The 20,063-nt window shown below is 41.1% G+C and overlaps 1 protein-coding gene across 15 annotated transcripts in view; it reads left to right on the top strand.

Annotated features, from left to right (window-relative positions):
• The window catches only part of pdzd2 (PDZ domain containing 2), a 162,283-nt gene that overhangs the window by 126,712 nt on the left and 15,508 nt on the right, over positions 1–20,063 (top strand). For 5 of the 15 annotated variants that reach the window (XM_061765094.1, XM_061765089.1, XM_061765097.1 and 2 more), the window contains 6 exons: positions 2,804–2,888; positions 3,024–3,100; positions 5,046–5,202; positions 5,944–6,722; positions 12,100–12,244; positions 17,461–20,005. In XM_061765094.1, coding sequence (XP_061621078.1) covers positions 2,804–2,888; positions 3,024–3,100; positions 5,046–5,202; positions 5,944–6,722; positions 12,100–12,244; positions 17,461–20,005 — 3,788 coding nt within the window. Of the gene's footprint in view, positions 1–2,803; positions 2,889–3,023; positions 3,101–5,045; positions 5,203–5,943; positions 6,723–8,583; positions 8,760–8,856; positions 9,629–12,099; positions 12,245–17,460; positions 20,006–20,063 lie in introns of those variants that run through there. The other 10 variants (XM_061765103.1, XM_061765104.1, XM_061765093.1 and 7 more) reach the window with 9 other exon arrangements.

Raw genomic sequence — 20,063 nt, 5'->3', positions numbered from 1 at the left:
TGTTTTTTGGCCACAAAAAGTGCTTAAATTTAACAGACGACCCCTCCCCCTATTAGTCAGTTAAATCGAGGTGCCACTGTATTTATAATTGATTTATCTTAATTTAAATGCATCAATGAGAAATTCAACACTGACTGAAGCAGACCACTCACACCCACTGGCGTCGTTAACCTACAGGGCGCCGGTGGAGATTCAGCTACTGTGGGTCGAAGACGATGGAGAAGTGGAAAGCGGGTTCTTCGCAGAAAGAGAAGAGGAAAGCACACAGCCTAGAACTGAATGTGGGGACTTTGAATGTTGGGACTATGACAGGAAAATCTCGGGAGTTGGTTGACATGATGATTAAGAGAAAGGTTGATATATTGTGTGTCCAGGAGAGCAGGTGGAAAGGCAGTAAGGCTAGAAGTTTAGGGGCAGGGTTTAAATTATTTTACTTTGGTGTAGATGGGAAGAGAAATGGAGTCGGGGTTATTTTAAAAGAAGAGTTGGCTAAGAATGTCTTGGAGGTGAAAAGAGTATCAGATCAAGTGATGAGGCTGAAACTTGTAATTGAGGGTGTTATGTATAATGTGATGAGTGGCTATGGTGCACAGTTAGGATGTGACCTCGAGGTGAAAGAGAAATTCTGGAAGGAGCTAGACGAAGTAGTTCTGAGCATCCCAGACAGAGAGAGAGTCAGGATTGGCGCAGATTTTCATGGACGTGGTGAATGTGAATGCAAATGGTTGTTTGTTTATATGTGCCCTGCGATAGGCAGGCGACCAGTTCAGGGTATAGGCAGGGGACCAGTTCACGGTGTACCCCGCCTCTCGCCTGGGGATAGCTGGGATAGGCTCCAGCACGCCCGCGACCCTAGTGAGGAAATAATTAAAAGAAGAGAGCGAGAGAGAGAGTGAGAGTGAGTATATTGGTAGGAGGGTGATGAGGATGGAGCTGCCAGGCAAGAGAGCTAGAGAAAGACCAAAGAGAAGGTTGATAGAGTGATTAGTGATTGATGGATAAATTCAGTGATTGATAGAGTGATAGTTGATAGTGAGGGAAGACATGAGGGCAGTTGGTGTTAGAGAGGAGGATGCAGGAGATAGGCTCACATGGAAAACGATGACACGCTGTGGTGACCCCTAACGGGACAAGCCGAAAGGAAAAGAAGAAGAAGAAGATCATCTACGGTCCATCATATCATCAAAAGATTCAGAGAATCTGGAGCAATCCCTACGCGTAAACAGCAAGGCCAAAAACCAGTAGTGAATGCCCATGGCATGGGTAACTTGTATATCTGTGAAGGCTGAAAGGGAATGTATGGGGCTGTGTTTGTGCCAATGGCATGGGTAACTTCTGTGAAGGCACCATTAATGCTCAACGGTACATACAGGTCTTTTTCAGTGACGTCCCTGCTTATTTCAGCAAGACAATGCCAAGCCACATTCTGCACGTGTTACAACAGCGTGGCTTTGTATTAAAAGATTGTGAGTACAAGACTGGCCTGTCAGCAGTCCAGACCTGTTTGCCATTGAAAATGTGTGGCGCATTATTAGGCGCAAAATATGACAACAGCCACCCCAGACTATTGACTAACTGAAGTTGTCAAGCAAGAATGGGAAAGAATTCCACCTACAAAGTGTCATGGTCTGTGTTTTGGTTTGGGTTGTGTTTAGTTTTGTTCCATGTTTTCCTCTGTTCCATGTTTGTCGTGTGCTCATTAGGTTGTTGTGTCCACCTGGTCTCGTCTACATTGTGTCGACCAATCAGCTCTCTCCAGCCACTCGTGTCTTGTCCAGATGTTCCTCGTTGTCTCGTCAATTTGTTTGTATTTAGTTCCCTGGTTTCTTTCAGTTCTTGTCGGTTCATTGTCGTTGTCACATGTCTTTGCCATGTCATTGTCGTCAGTTGTCTTTATCATTGTGGTATGTCATTGTCAGGTGTCATTTTCCCTATCTATTCCACGTCTTACTCACAGGTCATAGTTTGTTTCCAGTTTTAGATATTCAAGTGTTTCTTTGTTACTTTGGTTTGATTATCTGTTGTGGGACTTCGTTCAGTTTTGCTTTATCCAATATCCTTGTTTTCCCTTTTTGAAGATTAAATATTATTTTGAGACTCCCACATTCCTGCCTTGCCTCCCTGCTTCCCTCCAATTGGGTCCACCATGTTCTTGCCTTGCGTTACTCGCCTTCGCCCTAACCACGTACGTGACACAAAGCTTCAATAATTATTTTCCTCAGTTCCCAAACGCTTATTGAGTGTTGTTAAAAGAAAAGGTGATGTAACACAGTGGTGAACATGCCTCTGTGCAAGCTTTTTGGGAACCTGTTTCTGGCATTGAATTCAGAATGAGTGAATATTTGGAAAGAAACAAAAATCAGTATGAACATTAAATATCTTGTCTTTGTAGTGTAGTCAATTGAATAGAGGTTGAAAAGGATTTGAAAATTATTGTATTCTGTGTTTATTCACGTTTTACAAAACATCCCAACTTCATTGGAATAGGGGTTTGTAAAATGATTTATAAAGATACCATCCATTATTACATCTGGATTTTTTTTTGTTCCCTCCCAGAATAGTTCTGCAAAACACTTTTGGTCAATTGAAATTATACAAGAAATAAATGTATAATTCAACTCAATCAGCCCATGTGGGCAATAAAGTTTTGGTCATTGGCCCATTTAAATATACTGAAGCGGCACATCTGTGTTTGTTTGTCCAGCAGTATGTTTGCAGGCCTACAGTGAAAAGTAAAAAAAAAAAAACATAGATCATGTTATCTCAGTCTGATAAAATGTCTCAATCAAACTTGTTTTCTCAGATATCAGAACAGGAGATGGATCATTTGATAGCTCAATCTACACATAAGGGCAAAATGAACAAGAGTCGACCATCTCATTCCCAAGGTCTGATACCTTAACCTAAATGTAGATTTTACTTTTATTCAGTCTTGCACCAAAAACCTGTTGACATACAGTATACTGTATGCTCCTGCAGATAGCATGTCCATAATTTTTTTTATGAATTAGTATTTTAATCAGCAGGCTTTTCCTGTAAGAGAGATGGATCACCTGCCCTCAGCTGGACAATGAAAAGATTTCTTGAGCCCGCCAGTCGGGTAAGTATTAATTTAGGATCTTTGGGCAAGAAAGCAAAAATTATTATTAAGCACTTTTCACAGATAGATGCTACAAAGTGCTTTACAGGACAAGTTAAAGTAAGAATCCTTGCAGCCTCAAATTGGAGCATATTTCCGCATGTTGGAAGTATTTCCCCTCTTTGACAAAACTATAGCTTTGTAAGTGTTGCAGGCATAGCCCCGGTATCATTTTATCATGTGAAATTTGCTCTGAATTTAGAGTGATCTTGCCTTCTTTCATGTTGAAAAAGTTGAGAAGCAAAATGCACTTGTTTAACGTCATAATTCATTTGCGATGTAAGAGGAATCGATAAACGAAATTGTCAGGCACGCAAACAACCAAACCATTCCTACGTATGGAATTACTCGTAACCGGTTCTCAAAAAGAACAAGTTTTCAGTTCCCATCCCTAGTGAGGGTGCAATAGCTGACAAACAGCCTAAAGGACTTAGGTGAGGACCACTTCTGCCATCAGCAAATTTACCAAACGCCCTCCTGTAAGAGTAAAAAGACAGATAAATACTGTAGTGTCTGCTTCGATGACAAAACGAAGTCAATGGTAGTCGATCAATAATCGTTTTCATTGTGAAAATTATTGGTTAATGTCTCCAGCAGCTAGTGTTTTGCTCAAGCCTTCATCCCGTAAACACAGAGCAACCTCTTCTGACGCCAGCCGTCAGCAAATTTACCAAACACCCTCCTACAACAAGGAACTGGAGTGGTCGATCAATGGCTTCTTTATTGTAAAAATTAACAATTAATGTTGCCAAAAACAAAACAAAAAAAAACATCCAACTAATATTTCTCCCCACCTTCTCAGCCTTCTTTCAGCAGACACACATTTGCAATCCCTCCACCCTCTCCCCAAACTACCTCATCCAATCACAGACACATTCATGGTCTCACAAATTTTCTCTCTGATGAAAACTTGCAAAAATCCATGTAAGACAACTGCAGGTTTGCTACAATACATTATTGCGCTCCCGTGCGATTGCTGCCGGTGCATTGCCGCCAGAGAAATGACTGTACCAAAACTATGTGCCTTGTACGCCTTGCGCAACCCCCAGCTGATCGTCCGTGAATTGGTGTTAGACTTTTACGAGTTCTGACTCTATGCGAGGCCATGAAAGTGTCTGAATGTGATTGGATGAACGAGTTGGGGGGGGTGGGGCAAGTGCAACACACGACAGGGGGGGAAAGTGAGTGAACGAGCTCGTGTTTGGAGGCGAGAGCACGCATAGTGAGTTGACCAATGAAAAAATATCAATGACATCATCAATTAATCTGAAGTCATTAAACCCCTAGCTAGTTGCGACTCCTGTGTGAACGCACACTTCAGACACAGCAATGTCTCGCTTTGGCGAGAGTTCAGTCTGATAGGCATAAGGGAATAAATCTCTACTGTCTGACGCACCAATTTATCGTCAATTCAGAGTGAAACTGGATATTAACATGTATTGGACTGAAAATACACTACAAATTTGAAGCCTCAAAATGTAGCAGAAGGCTCCCCATTTCATTTTTTTAATCATTCACAGATTATTGAATGGCAATATGGTCAAAAATATATATGCTTTAAGAGTTTTTTCAGCAGAATATTTTTAAAAGTGGTGAACCTCTGAAGACGATATTCATTCATCTGCCGTCTATCCCAGCTGACTCTGAGAGAGAGCTGGGGTACACCCTGAACTGGTCGCCAGCCAATCACAGGGCACATATAAACAACCACTCACACTCACATTCACACTTTAGGGTTTTGAATTAACCCGGGTCCTCAGAAATGTGGCACAGACGTGCTAACCAGTGGTCCACCGTGCTGCCACGAAAATAAGACGATGTGAAAAAATTTATTGCAGCATAACTGTTGAGTGATATAGTATAAAAATTGTGCTGTTCAATTTTTGTTTCTCCTTAATGAATTCAGCAGGGATCTCTCAGCTCAGAGAAAGAGTTGTCCCAATACTTTTCAGCTGATATTTCCAGCCACTCAATCCTGACGAAATCATTGGGCTTAAATACAGATGAGGCAGACCAACAAAGCGGCAACATCTCTATGGAGGACGTTGCATCACAGCCTCCAGGTAACATGATTAAACAGTACGCAATACAGTGCAGATCACAGCCGACACTAAAAAATAATGCCTGATAAGGAAAACCTAGCAAGAAATGGTAAACAATGATATTTTGTTGAAATAAATTAATATTGAATTAATTTACATTTTTAAAAAATTGTGATTAAAAAAAATGTGAATAGTGAATTTGAAATTTGAAGTCCTTAGTCAAGTTGAGATAATCGTAATGTTCCATTTCAGTTCTGAATAGTGACAATATTGCATAATACAATGTGGTGGGAAACAGCCTTACTGGCCAGATTCTGTGGATTGTCATAGTTTTTATTTATTATTATTATTTTTTGCCATCACCAAGATTTTATGGTTTTCACATTTAGCCATGTTGAAGACTTAATAATAATAATAATAGTATTATTATTATTATTATTAAAAATTAGATCCTTTATTATCTGAATATCTGACATGCGAGTTTGTCAGTTGTCACGCATGTGCATGACATCTTGAGACACTTGATGATCAGGCCTGCATTTGCTTTTGCTTGGAAGCAAATTTCTCACATGCTTCGGTTTTCCCTACTTTGTTTTTGTTCAGTGTTTGCTTGGAATTTTGAGCTTTCAACTGCAGGTGTAAAACTTCAAATCTGTGTTGTTGTTTTTTTTTAAATGATTTTATTTTAATAAATTAGGGTGTGTGTTGTGTCCATTCCTATTTTAAGCACTGTTCTAACACGTAGCTGCTTCTTGTCCTCAGGAACCCCCACTTCTGCAACTGAAGTGAAATGTGATACCATGTACAGTGCATCACAAGACAAGACCTATGTTCTATCTAATTATCCTCAGGATGCAGTCGGCCTGCCCACTGTTGTGTCCAATCTCATCCCAGTGTGGAGCCCACGCCTTCATCACCAAAGGGTAATTAATTATGAGGATAAGCTGAGAAAAGATGAGGACTCAGAAACTGGAGTTGCTGCATTACCACTGGATGCAGATGAAGATGCTATCAATTGGGGGGAATTACACACATGTGTAAGCAATGATGTGACAACACCACTATATAGTAGTTGCAATGAGTATAAGGAAGGCTATACAAATGGCTATGAAATACCTGGATCAGAGTCACCCTTTATGCCGATCCGTTGCCTTTCAAAGCACAAATCAGTGGAAGAAGAGGATCAATTGGTATCGAAGCCTGAAGATAAAGCAGCGACACTGGTCACAAGTATGTTATGTATTGAAGGTCCAAACTTCACTGAGCAACAAAACCCCAGTGCTACTGGGTCTCCATTAAGTGTGAACCCATTCCAGTTCAATGGTACGCTGTGTGGAAAAAAATCCATGATTGCAAGTGGATGGATAAACAATCAATACTGTATGAAGGGAGGTCCAAGTGAGATTCGGGGTGTTTGTCCTATTGAGACGGTAACTCTGACAAGAAATAAGGATGAATCCTTTGGGCTGGACCTGGAGATCATATCATCACCTCTGAAAGTTGTCATCAATGGGTTAAAGCCTGGAGGTGCGGCAGAAAGGGTATGTCTGATTTAATTGTGTCATTTTAACGTCTATGAATGTAGTGCTAAAATTGAAGCGACAAAACACGGTTTGAAAACGGTAAAGTGTCAATTAAAAGTAAAAATCAGTGATTTTTATAAGCTTTTTATTTAATCCCACAGTTGGTCAGTGTGATACATTTTTATCATATTCATCAGTCTGACAATGACATTTATTTTGTGAAAATATGTAAATCAGCTCTCATGTGGGCTAAAATTGAATTAGAACTCATCAAATTTGTTTTTACCATGCCCATGACTTTTCCAAAACTGAAAAAGATGTCAGCCATTTTTGTTTTGAAATGACAATTTCTGGAACATTTTGAGGGTTTCCCTGCAATTGTACTTGAACCAACCTTCCCTGAAACATTCATCAGCTCACTCCCCAGTTTCAACCAGCGACACACGTTGATAAAATTGTTGGTACCCCTCTGTTAAAGAAAGAAAACCCCACATTGGTCACAGAAATAACTTGAATCTGACAAAAGTAATAATAAATAAAAATGTAAGGAACTTTGACCAATGGAAATCTGACATTGCGTTTGGATTGTGAATCAACAGAATTATTTTTTTAAAAACAAGCTCATGAAACAGGCCTCGGCAAAAATAATGGTACCCCTACAAAAGATAATAAAATAATAATAATAATTTGAGAGTCACTGATGGTGTAGTGGTGCACTCGCCTGACTTTGGTGTGGGCAGCGTGGGTTCAGTTCCCACTCAGTGACGGTGCGAATGTGCCCTGTGACTGACTGGCGACCAGTTCAGGGTGTAGTTAGGCTCCGGCGTCCCGCGACCCCAACCAGGATAAGCGGTGTTGAAAATGGATGGATGGATGGATAATAATTTGACCATAGGGACATGTTCAAACAAGGTATATCCTCTAATTAGCGTCACGGGTGTCTTCAAACCTGTATTCAGTCAGTCGGCCTATTTAAAGGGTGACAAGTAATCACTGTGCTGTTTGGTGACACGGTGTTTACTACACTAAACATGGACGAGAGGAAGTGAAGGAGACAGTTGTCTCAGGAGATTAGAAGGAAAATAATGAACAAACACGTAAAAGATAAAGGCTATAAGACCATCTCCAAGCAGCTTGATGTTCCTGTGACTACAGTTGCACATATTATTCAGAAATTTAAGATCCACGGGACTGTAGCCAACCTCCATGGATGTGGTTGCAGGAGGGGAAATTGATGCAAAATTGAAGAGACAGATAATACAAATGATAATAAAAGAGCCCAGAACAACCTCAAAAGAAAGAAAAGGTGAACTTTGCTTTGCTACATCTGGCACAGAGTGCCTTGAATCTATGCAGGCTACAATAAAATCTTAAGACCATCAAGGTATTGTAGAGGGAAATGTGCTGCCCAGTGTCAGAAAGTTTGGTCTCAGTCGCAGATCATAGGTCATGTAAGAGGATAATGACTCAAAACACAGCTCAAATACCCAAGAATGACTAAGAGCAAAACATTGAACTATTCTGAAGTGGTTTTCTGTGAGCCCTGATCTAAATCCTATTGAACATCTGTGGAAGGAGCTGAAACATGCTGTCTGGCGAAGGCACCCTTCAAACGTGAGACAACTGGAGCACTTTGCTCCAGTTTGCTCCGGAGTGGGCCACAGTACCTGAGGCGCAGAATTCTTATTGAAATTTTTAAAAAGTATTTGATTACAGTGATTGCCTCGAAATGTGCAACAAAATATTAGGTTAAGGGTACCATCATTTTTGTCCAGGCCTGTTTCATCAGTTTATTTGTTCAAAATAATTCTGTTGAACCACAATTAGAAAGCAATATATGATTTTCATTGGTTAATTTGTCATGGTCTGTACCCTGCAGTTCCTTTTTTGGAACTTGGGTGGCGCTTTGTGCCTCGCCTTCCCCTCTCTCTCTCTTTCCCAAGCAATCATCCCCTCCTCGCCCGCGCACCTGTTCTCAATCAGCACTCATCACTGCCTGCATATGAGCCTGCCAGATCCAGGAATCCAGCGCCAAAGTATTGACGCTCATTCGTGGTACACAGGCCTACTCTCATGATACCTTCTCGTGTGTTCTATTGATTACTTGGCTACCCGCAATTGTACTAATCCTCGTGTCCTCCTCCATCCCCAGTGCTCCTTCCGTGTCTCCTGCTTCACTGCCCACGCTGTCAAGCTCTTACACCTGCCCACGCTCCCACTTCCTGCACCTTCCCTGTTCCAATGGACACCATCACTCCTCGGATATCCTACCTAATAAACCATTCTCATCTACTTCTTCCGCCTCCGCCTGCTTTTGGGTCCAGTCCCATATCATACAATTACCAATCGTGACATAATTTTCATTAAATGTTTTATTTATTATTACTTTTGTCAGATTCAAGGTATTTCTATGAGCCCTGTGGGTTTTTATTTCATTAACAGAGTACCAACAGTTTTATCCATGTGTATAACAGATTCATGGGCTTTCCTACCTTTCTGTAGGTACCCTTTACAATGGTACCTAAATCATCAAATGATTAATGGACTGTGGTGTGATGGAAGGATGATTAGGAGAAAGGTAGATAAAGGTACTGTTTGAGCAGGTGGAAAGGGAATAAGGCTAGTAGCTTAGGAACAGAGTTCAAATTATTTTACCATGGTGTAGATAGGATGAGAAATGGAGTCGGGGTCATCCTAAAGCAAGAGTTTGTTAACAATGTCCTGGAGGTGAAAAGAGTGTCAGATCAAGTAATGAGGCTGAAGCTTGAAATTGAGGGTTATGTTGAAAGACCCTGTAAAATAAAATTAGAGATTTGTTTCTCAATACATGTACGAAGATAATTGCTGAAAATATGTGCAATGACTGAGAACTATGTAGTACTGAAATGTGGATATGTATCATTAAACTGTTTTTCACCATTTCATTTTTCCTGATATTTTGGGCTGGCTAAAACAGTGCCATGTGACGCACTTTGAAGTCAGGCATGACTTCAAATCAGTGATGACTTCTCCCACGTTATAAGACCTTGAGCGCTTTCATTCATGTCAGTGATTATCTGGCATAATTGATACTTGCAGGTAGCCAGCTAGTTATGCCTACATCCCAAAAATGCATTTTTCCTTCAGATTTGAATTGAGTGCCTCGTTGTTGGCGTTGAGTCCAGAGAGAAGGGAGGATAGCGGGGTTGGGGTGTGGGGTGGGGGTGTAACTTGACAGCCAACGTGTGGACCGGGGCTTCGGGCTGGTGCAGCGATTTTATAGTGCCTTGGTGTCAGTATATTTTTTATTTATTATTATTATTATTATTTTTATCATTCAAATTTGGAAGGGTTATAAACAACACTCTTTTCAGAATCAGAATCATCTTTATTTTGCCAAGTATGTCAAAAAACACACAAGGAATTTTGTCTCCGGTAGTTGGAGGCACTCTAGTACGACAACAGACAGTCAATTGACAGAGAATACTTCTGAGACATAAAGACACTGAGAAAAAAAAGTCACTGAGCAATAAAAGGTTGCTAGTAATCTGGTAATGCCGGTACAATGTTTTAATTTTTATTATTGACAATTGTGCAAAATGATGCACAGTCCTCTAGCAATTAAAGCAGTTTGAATGACTAATATAGCAATAGTCCGGTGCAATGACCATTGTGCAAAGGGCGCCGAGACTTCAAGGAAAGTATGGAGTTTAAAGTGACTAGTAGTGCGATAATCTGGGACAGTGTCAATTGTGCAAATGTTGCAGATACTCCTCAGTCAGTGTGCAAGTGGTGCAGATGCTACTCTGGCATGAGTGACCAGTATTGGTCAACAACAGATATGCAAATAGTGCAGCGTGGCGAGACTACTCCAGTGAGTCCACGAGTAATGTATAATTGGCCCGACAGAAATGTGACAACAAACTCAAAACAAAAAATTGGCAGCATGTTGCAATGGAATTGTAAGTTAGCTGTTTAATAAATTGATGGCAAGAGAGAAAAAGCTGTTGGAATGTCTGCTAGTTTTAGTTTGCATTGTTCAGTAGCGCCTACCTGAGGGAAGGAGCTGGAAGAGCTGGTGACCAGGATGCGGAGGGTCCAAGAGGATTTTGCATGCTCTTGTCTTAGTTCTGGCAGTGGTTTCTGTGGTGTGTCCAATTTAGAAGATGTATTGTCACGTTACAGGGACTTTAATGTTATTAGTGGTTTTGCCACAGGTAGGCTGTGAATTAGAAGAGACATTATGGAAGGAGTGAGACCAAGTAGCGAAGTGCATCCCAGGCAGAGAGAAAGTAGTTATTGGGGAAGATTTTAATAGACATGTTTATGAAAGTATATAAGCTTTTTTGGAACGTGTTGGAGCCAGAAAATTCTAAGTTAATGATTATTTGCTAAAAACAATCAAGTTTATCAGTTTGAACATTAAATAGCTTGTCTTTGTAGTGTAGTCAATTAAATATAGATTGAACATGATTTGCAAATCATTGTATTCTGTTTTTATTTATGTTTAACACGATGTCCCCAACTTCATTGGAATTGGGGTTGTATATATAATTTTATATATATAATGCATTATTATTATTATTTAAGTCTGCTAGGATGAAGAGAAAGGTTTATAAGACATTGTTGAGGCCACCTATGATGTATGGCTTAGAGAGAGTGGCATGGAAGAGATGGCAGGAGGCAGAGCTTTGAGGTGTCGGAGATGAAGCTATTGAGTTTCTCTTTAGGAGTGACCAGGTTGGATAGGATTAGAAATGATCTCATCAGAGGTTACAGGCAAGGTTAGATGTTTTGAAGACAGAGTTAGCGAGACCAGACTTTGATGGTTTGGAGACGTTTACAGAACAGATGGTGAGTATACTGGTAGAAGGTTGATGAGGAGGGAGCTGCCGGGCAAAAGGGCTAGAGGAAGACCTAAGAGAAGGTTGATAGATGTAGTAAGGGAAGACATGAGGGCAGTTGTTTTAGAGGAGGATGCGGGGGATAGGCTGAGGAAGACTTATGTTGACAGATAGGCTGCCCTGGGATTTTAGCTCAACAGACAGCACACACGACTCCCAATCAATGACACGGTGGGTTTGAGTCCCGGTGTGGCTGACGGTGCAGGAATGTCACCGGAGTAGCGCAACACAGCGCAAAAACAGATGGCTTACACATACTTGTAGATGGAAAAGGCAAGTTGAGCACAATTATGTCTAGTCATTATCACATGCACAAGGTCAAGGCTTCATTCCAAATTCCCAACCCAGTGAAGTAACGCTGCATGTTCTGGCAACCAAACCCTAGGAGATAGTCAAAGGCAGGTGTAATGCTAAAATGTCCACAGTAGCATGTTTTGAAATGTGACAATGAAGACCTGTTGTGATGCTGTACTTTGTAACGAGAAGTGTGATCTTTGTTGTCCTACTGACAGGAATCAAAAGGAGTCTTGTGTCCGGGTGATGAGATTGTAACCATTGCTGAAAAACTGGTGAGCTCCTGTAGCTACCAGGAATTATGTGATCTCATGCATAACCTTCCCACGACATTGTCTTTGGAAGTTAAGAAACCTGTCACAGGTAGAGTCCAAGTCTTCTAACAGATTCATTGTTATCTTTTTTTGTCTATATACACACATATTCAAATGAACCAATAATAAATAGGGACGGCAGTAATTCAGTTGCGTTACTAGCTTAGTCTGTAAGGACTTGGTTTATGGACCAAGCAAGGGGCACTTACCTGTATGCCCATATAATTCATTGTTCATCTTGGGTAGCTAAATCTTTGCGTGTAATGCATGAAGGAAAACAGACAGATAGACAGACAGACAGATTGGTAGATTTTTTTAATAAAAATTATCATCTAGGGTAGGCTCGAGCGCCCCGCGACCCTAACCAGGATAAGCGGTGTTGAAAAATGGATGGATGGTCTCTTCAAAATGTTTGGACTTCAAAAGTTCCCTCTGTTTAGGGAGCTCCTTAGCAATATTTCCCAATATTTGCATGAAGTGACACGTTCCAAACATTAAAATGTGACAAAATCTGGTATATGTATACACTGTACAAAAAAAATACCATTCCTGTCATTCGGATAAGTTCTGTGCTCCACCTTGGATTTGGTTCCAGCAGTAGAGATGGGTGCCTTAACCGGCAAACAAATGATCTTGAATTTCCCCTTTGGGGAATAATATAGGATTATCTTGTTTATATGTTATGTAATACATGCACGTCACTTCCAGTAAATTGTCAACTATAGCTAAAAATGAGGTTTTTCTCACACGTGTTGAGCACTCCCCGAACATACTCGAAGCTATCCACCGCAAGGGCTACCGTAAGTGACGTTGCGGTTGGCAAACAGAGCGCACTACACTCTATACCCAATGGCGACCAACGTGTTGGAATATGAGGAGGATTTCTATGTACAGGAGCACTCAACTGAAATTGGCAATCGCTGTCCTGGTTGACACGCCTCTGCAAGATCACATGGACACTGGGACAGTGCCTCTGGATTGGCAGTCTGGGGTGGTGGTACCCCTTTTTAAGAAGGGGGACTGGAGGGTGTGTGCCAACTACAAAGGAATCACACTCCTCAGCCTCCCTGGTAAGGTCTATTCAGTGGTGCTGGATAGGAGGGTCCGTCGGGAAGTCCAATCTCAGATTCAGGAGCAGCAGTGTGGGTTTCGTCCTAGCCGTGAAACAGTGGACCAGCTGTACACCCTTGGCAGGGTCCTCGAGGGTGCATGGGAGTTTGCCCAACCCGTCTTCATGTTTTTTGTGGCCTTGAGGAAGGTGTTCGGCCGTGTCCCTCGGGGAGTCCTGTGGGGAGGTGCTTCGGAGTATGGGGTACCAAACACCCTTATACGGGCTGTTCGGTCCTTGTGTGATCAGTGTCACAGTTTAGTCCGCATTTCCGGCAGTTATGTTGATGACATGATTCTGTAACTTGTGTGGCTTACACTACCAAGTAATGGGTACGGTTAAGCTAATGCTTTTTTGTACTGTGGATAAGTGAGAATACTGCCACTTGGCAGATGCTGAAAGTAACTAAAAAATTACTTTTTTCCTGAACTGGTCGCCAGCCAATCGCAGGGCACATAGAAACAAATAACCATTCGCACTCACATTCACACCTATGGGCAATTTAGAGTCTTCAATCAACCTACCACACATGTTTTCAGGATGTGGGAGGGAACCGGAGTGCCCGGAGAAAACCCACCCAAGCATGGGGAGAACATGCAAACTACACACAGGAGGGGCTGGGATTTGAACCCCGGTCCCCAGAACTGTGTGGCAGATGTGCTTACCAGTCGCCCACCGTGCCGGCGGGTCTTTTTCACCGTGTTGAAAATGAATTTTATTACTCGCCTTACTTTCAAAATTTCTCTCTCAGTTTTGCTGTTGTTATTTAAATTATAGCCAAAATAATCTTTCAAGAATAGGAGTAAAATATTCATAAAATATGTTGATAAAGTGTTATTATGTCTGCTAACACGGATAACACTGCACTTATTATTATTAAAATAAACGGAAGGGACATTTTTCCATAATCAGAAAAAGACACTTTCATGAATAGTATTTAGCAGGGGCACAAGCATCAAATAATAGAAATGAAAATAATAAAATTCACAAAAAGGAACTGTATATGAAACATCTACTCACTCACAAATGAGATTAAATATTTCAAGCCGATCCTCTGAGATGAAAACCAAAACAGTCCTAAACATCAATTCAAGAAATCAGTTGGTAACATTGAAAGTCTTATTCGATGGTAAATGAAAACAGTCCAAAATGTGAAAATCTAAAACATAATGAATAAAAAAAATCTAATTGAAAAATGAATATTCGATTGATCAGTAGAATACTCCTCCGATGAGCTTGTTCTTCAAAATTGTATTAAGATTAGATATGGGTTTTGGGGAGCGAACTCAAGGACTCTCTCCCTTAGGCTGCCGCATAACTCCTCTATTTAATTTTACCTAATCTATCAGATCTATCTAATTAGATATACAGCAGTTAAATAGCTAAATATGATTCAGAATGCGCCTTCTGCTTTTTGCATCGAGCACCTTCCGGTCTTCAGCTCTATCCGGGGCTCTGCTGTAACACTACCCAAACAGCCTGTTCATTCGGCGTTGTGTGCTATTGTTCCATGCTGTTGTTCCTGTCCTTGTATATTTGTTGTCGTATGATTTAGCGATTTCACGATGGTTTATTGTGTGGCAGTTGGTTGTACAAATGGTTCAGGCAGTGGAAAGAGTTTAATTGGCTTTCCAAGTGAAAAAGGAATACGTGACCAGTGGATAGGGAAAGTCAATCGACAGGGGAAGAAGCGTGGTCGGCTTTGGGTGCCTTGCAAGCATTCCAATTTCTGTGCTAATCACATCGAACAGGCGTGTTTTGAGAAAGCATTGGATACACAGGTGCAGTTAGGAAGAGGCTGAAACCAGCTGCGGTGCCAACTATTTTTCCTAAAGCCATCGTGACCCTAACCACCAGCAAGAGAACTAAATCTCGCAGCCGCCACGGTGCAGCGCCAAAGCGGCGCAGACAAGAGGAGAGGATTTCCTTGTATATGCCTACGACTCTATTATGGTTATTATGCAATGGGCAGTAGGGGAAAAAAAGACCCACGTGGTACTTCTTAGTACCGTCGTCTGTACTTTTGCCTATATGACAACTCAACAGAAACGGCAAAGACTTTCTGTGCGGCGTGTATTAAGCTACTCAAGCGAGGGCCACACAATATATAGGAATACTGCATACTATGTAAAAGCTTGTGCCGTGTCACTGAAATATATATGAATATATAACACGTATAGTCATGCTAAAAAATATTGGCACCCCAGTATTTCTAGCCATGACTGTATTAAAAGAAATGCTTTTGACAAACCATCACATCGACCCAGTGGCCACTCTCTTTTTCTGTTGTACAGCTGCTACTTGGCTGCTCGCCGTCGTCACTGTCAGGTTCCGACCTCCTGATCGGCTCAAACATGTATGGTTTGACGATGCCAAGTTCAGTTGGGTGCTCCTGTACATCGAAATCCTCCTCCTCCTCATATTCCAACACGTTGCTCCCCATTGGGTATAGATTGTAGCGCACTGTGTTTGGCAATTGCAATGTCACTTTCCTGTAGCCCCTGCGGTGGATTGGAGTAACCACACTCGTGTCTTGAGCTTCGGGTATGTCCGGGGACTGCTCAATACGCATGATAAAAACCTCATTTTTAGCTCAACTATAGTTGACAACTTGCTGGAAGTGACATCCATGTATTACATAACATACAGTATTAACAATGCAAATATGAATTTTAACTGACTCCATAACATCGTTTTCCTCTGACCTTTAAGATTTGGCATAACATACACTGATCTCTTTGTTCTGGTCAGAACCCGAGCTGCAGCGTTTCATGCTCTTTTGGGAGATTCCAGTCAGAGGACATACAATAGTTACAATAGTCAAGTCTACTGAAGATAAAAGCATGGATGAGCTTCTCCTGGACTGCTTGGAACATGCAACTCTTCACTCTGGATATGTTCTTCAGCTAGTAGAAGGCTATTTTAGTGATTGATTTGAGATGACTGCTGAAACTCAGATTAGAATCTGTCAGCACGCCAAGGTTTCTGACTTGGTCTTTGGACACCAGCCGGCGCCATGTTAGAAGCCAGCCAGGCATTAGCTCCTTCTGGTTGTCGGTGAAGCCTTGCAAACAAGAGGGAAAAACCTTTCATAGCAAACAACACATCTTGGACAAAAAACAAAAAAAAAACAAATTGAAGGAAAATATAAAGGAGAAAGAAACAAAGAAATAAAAGACAAACTGAGTCAGAGTGGTCCAACAGTCTGCAGACTCTCAGGCTAGCGCCCGGAAGCACCGAACCAAGCAAGCCCCAACCCATCGACACTAAGCCATATACGTAGCCATTTAAAAAAAATACTTTTTTGAAAACACAATTTCAAAACAACGCATGATCACCATCTTGAAACCTAGTGACATTTTTTTTAAATACCCCTTTATTACCATTAAAACGCATGGAGAGCATTATCCGCAGTCCCTCCTGTCTTCTCGTCCTTTCCTCTCTATGTATTCTCCACCGACGGAGAACTATAGCTACAACGGCCCAGGGAAATCCACTTTTCCTTCAATCGCACCATGTTGTTTGTGGTTGAATAAAATAATATAGTTGGTGCTTCAAAACATTCCCGACAAGAACGCCAGGGGTTGCATTTTTTATTTTATTTATTTTTTGCTGGTAGCAAGTTAATAGGTAAGCAAGGGTAAATTGCCAGTTCAGCAACGTCGTTTAGTCTCCGGCTGGCTTAATTGAGAGTAGACTAACTTGAATGCCAATTCTTAGACCAGACATGAAATGACTACTTTAGCATGGCTCATGCTCATAGGTGTTACCTGCTTGTCAGCCCCTGGGGGTGCTGGAAGTTCAAAACAATAGTAAAAATTAGCTGTTTAGGGAGTGACGTTTTGGCACATATTAGCTTGGTGCCGCAAATATACATTATCCCTCAAATATATAAGGGACAACTTTTAAAAGGGATATAAAAAAGCTTTCCGGCACTATAAAATGTAGTGACAAAAAGCATTGTTACAACAGAAAATGATCTTCCAACCACATTTCCAACCTTATTGTATTACGTTTAGTTTGAAGTAGCGTAGTTGATACCTTAATTTATCATAGCATAGATGTTGCTATGGAGCTTGTACATCTAATTTAAGTGTGTATAAAAAGTTTGACTTTTTTTTTTTGTACAATGACTAATCTTTTATTTTTGATTCAAGCCGTAGATGGGCTTTCCGCATTGACAGTGTTCTCTGGGAGCAGTGATGGAGCCACAAGACTCATCCCAGACATATCGGAAGTATTAAGTGCCAAGATAGTTCAATCTAACCACAAACCCCAAATGAACAATGACTGTCAAACTCCAATCACCAGCATTGATGATATTATATCAGAAATTAGCCCCGTTAGTGACCCTGTGTATTCCCCGTGCAGCACCTCTCCTCTACAAAATATATCTGAGAAAGATGATATTCATGTTCCCATTCTGTCAAGTTCACACGACTCTTCTGCAATGCATACAGGAAATGAAAATGGGTGTCCCGAATATGTGAACCCACTTCTTGAAAACAACTCTACTACTGCAAGTGGATTATGCCCAGAAATAGATGATGCTGGTATACATAAAGAGAACCATCCCAAAGGACTTCACAACAGTGATTCCAGTGGTGACTTCACACATGACAACGATGTCAAGCTCAGTAAACTAGCCAGTGGCAGTTACCATCTTCATGGGTCATCCTCAAATGGGAAGGAAGTGGAACTTAGTTCCTGTGACAATCAAGTACCCATTGATGATAGACATATATATCTCAACACGCCATCAACTAGATCTTTGCTTTCACACCATGGCGGTGAAAACAAAATCCTGGATAAGAATATTGATATGTTTCTCAGCTCCTCGGATATGATAAACAAAGAATGCTTGGCACTTTCCCAGTCGATACGAGTCTTAGCCACAGAGAAACCATGCTCACCTTCAAATGCAGCGTCTGCATCACTTATGGAGCATCACATTAATAATGCCATTGAGTCTGACTCTGACAAAGCTTCTGAGGCATATAATAGAAGCCTTTGTATTCATGGTAGCCTTTCCCCACTTGATTACTGTACCAATTACAGTAGCAATACAATGTTGTTTTGTGGTGCCTTGCTCAACTCAGATGTACTGAAGCAGAGGTATTTGAATGTACAGACATCTGAATTTACATCAGTAACAAACACAAACAGTTCTACCACTGACAGATCAGCTACAGCGTTGTCAAACACTATGACGAACGAAGAAAAAAACTATGAGTGTAGACCAAATTTAATCCCAAATGTTAGCCCCAATACTACGCATCATGTTCTAACATTCCCTGATCAATGTCAAGTTGAAACTCCGATCAGACCAGACAATAGCCTTAAACTGAAGCGTCTAAGAATAAAGACTTGTAACACCAGAGAAGAGCCATTGCAAAATCCTACCAAAAGTGAAAGTAAATTTCTTTCATCAAGCAATAATAATAATTCCTTCTTCAACCAGCCTACAAACCTACTGCCAGAGAAAATATTGTCGCCGATTTTTAAGGCCAAAAACCCACTTAGTAAGAACAGTGTTGCTTTAGCTAAAGCTAGTGTAAGAAAGACAGTGCATGATACATCAGATGAAACATTTGGAACTGTAACTTCAAACAAAAAAGATATCAATTTAGATGTCAAAGCCATATCAAACACCAAGACATTGTCACACACACCTGTCACGCAAAGAACATTTATTGAAGTTCAGTTGTCTTCTTTATCTGGTATGCCACCTGTTAGGGCAACAAAGCTCATAGTAGATTTAAATAACGCTACAGCAACTCAAATAGGCACCGATGCAAGCTCAACAACTGTGCTCCCAAATTCCAATTCCATATTAGATATGACAAATGTCACTGTTGATAAAATAGTATCCAATGCAATGCCTCTTACTAAGGAAACTAATCTAGGCTCAAGTAATGACTTGAACCCCAACATGGAGACAAGTGATACCCCGAAGTCTAGGACATCCAAACTGTACAAGAAGACAATGCTGAGGCGAAGTTTTGTCGCAGAGACTCCCTTTTCGGTGGACTACAATCCCTTCTCTGTCCAACACAAGATAAAGTCCTTTGAAAATCTTGCTCACTTTGACAAGCATGTGGCTAAATGTAGTGACATTCAGTCTTATGGTTTGGCATACAGGGCGTCGCTCAACGAAAGGATTGCAGGCTATATGGGCATAATAAAATGTTCTGATGACCGGGCACAACAACACCATTGTAGCTCCTATGAAGGCAATTTATTCTCAACCAGACCCTGCTCATCACTGATATCACAGTCAAGCATTACTTTGAAAAACCTTGATCCTCCATGTGCTAGCGCCAGTGCAGGTTGCTTGACTAAGAACAGTCTTGTCTCTGAAGTTTTGAAAGTTCCAGATGTTACACCTGAGACTCCGCCAGTGGTGCGTAGGAAAAATGCCAGACTTTTCAGCAACCGTTTGCAGCAATCCAGGACTCTAAGTCTGCCTGAATTGGGAAAACAGTTTACAGCTGACTTGTTGACCAGAATAGATGGTTTAGCTGATAAATCTGAGAGCACCATCCTATCCACTGCCACACAGACTGTGTGCTCTTCACCTTCTGCACTCCATACAAAAGTAGAGATGACAAAAGGAAACACTGGATCCACTCAAGAAACATCTGAAAAAAAATTTGAGATCCTGAAAAAATCTGAACAGTCTGGACCATCTTGGACCAGCAGGTAAGGAATTAAGTTAAATTATTCAAAACTGTTCCTTCTATATTCCAGATTGTTTTAG

This window comes from Phyllopteryx taeniolatus, unplaced genomic scaffold (assembly GCF_024500385.1).
Source record: "Phyllopteryx taeniolatus isolate TA_2022b unplaced genomic scaffold, UOR_Ptae_1.2 contig_25, whole genome shotgun sequence".
Classification (NCBI taxonomy): Eukaryota; Metazoa; Chordata; class Actinopteri; order Syngnathiformes; family Syngnathidae; genus Phyllopteryx; species Phyllopteryx taeniolatus.
This window is presented reverse-complemented; position numbering and strand designations above follow the sequence as displayed.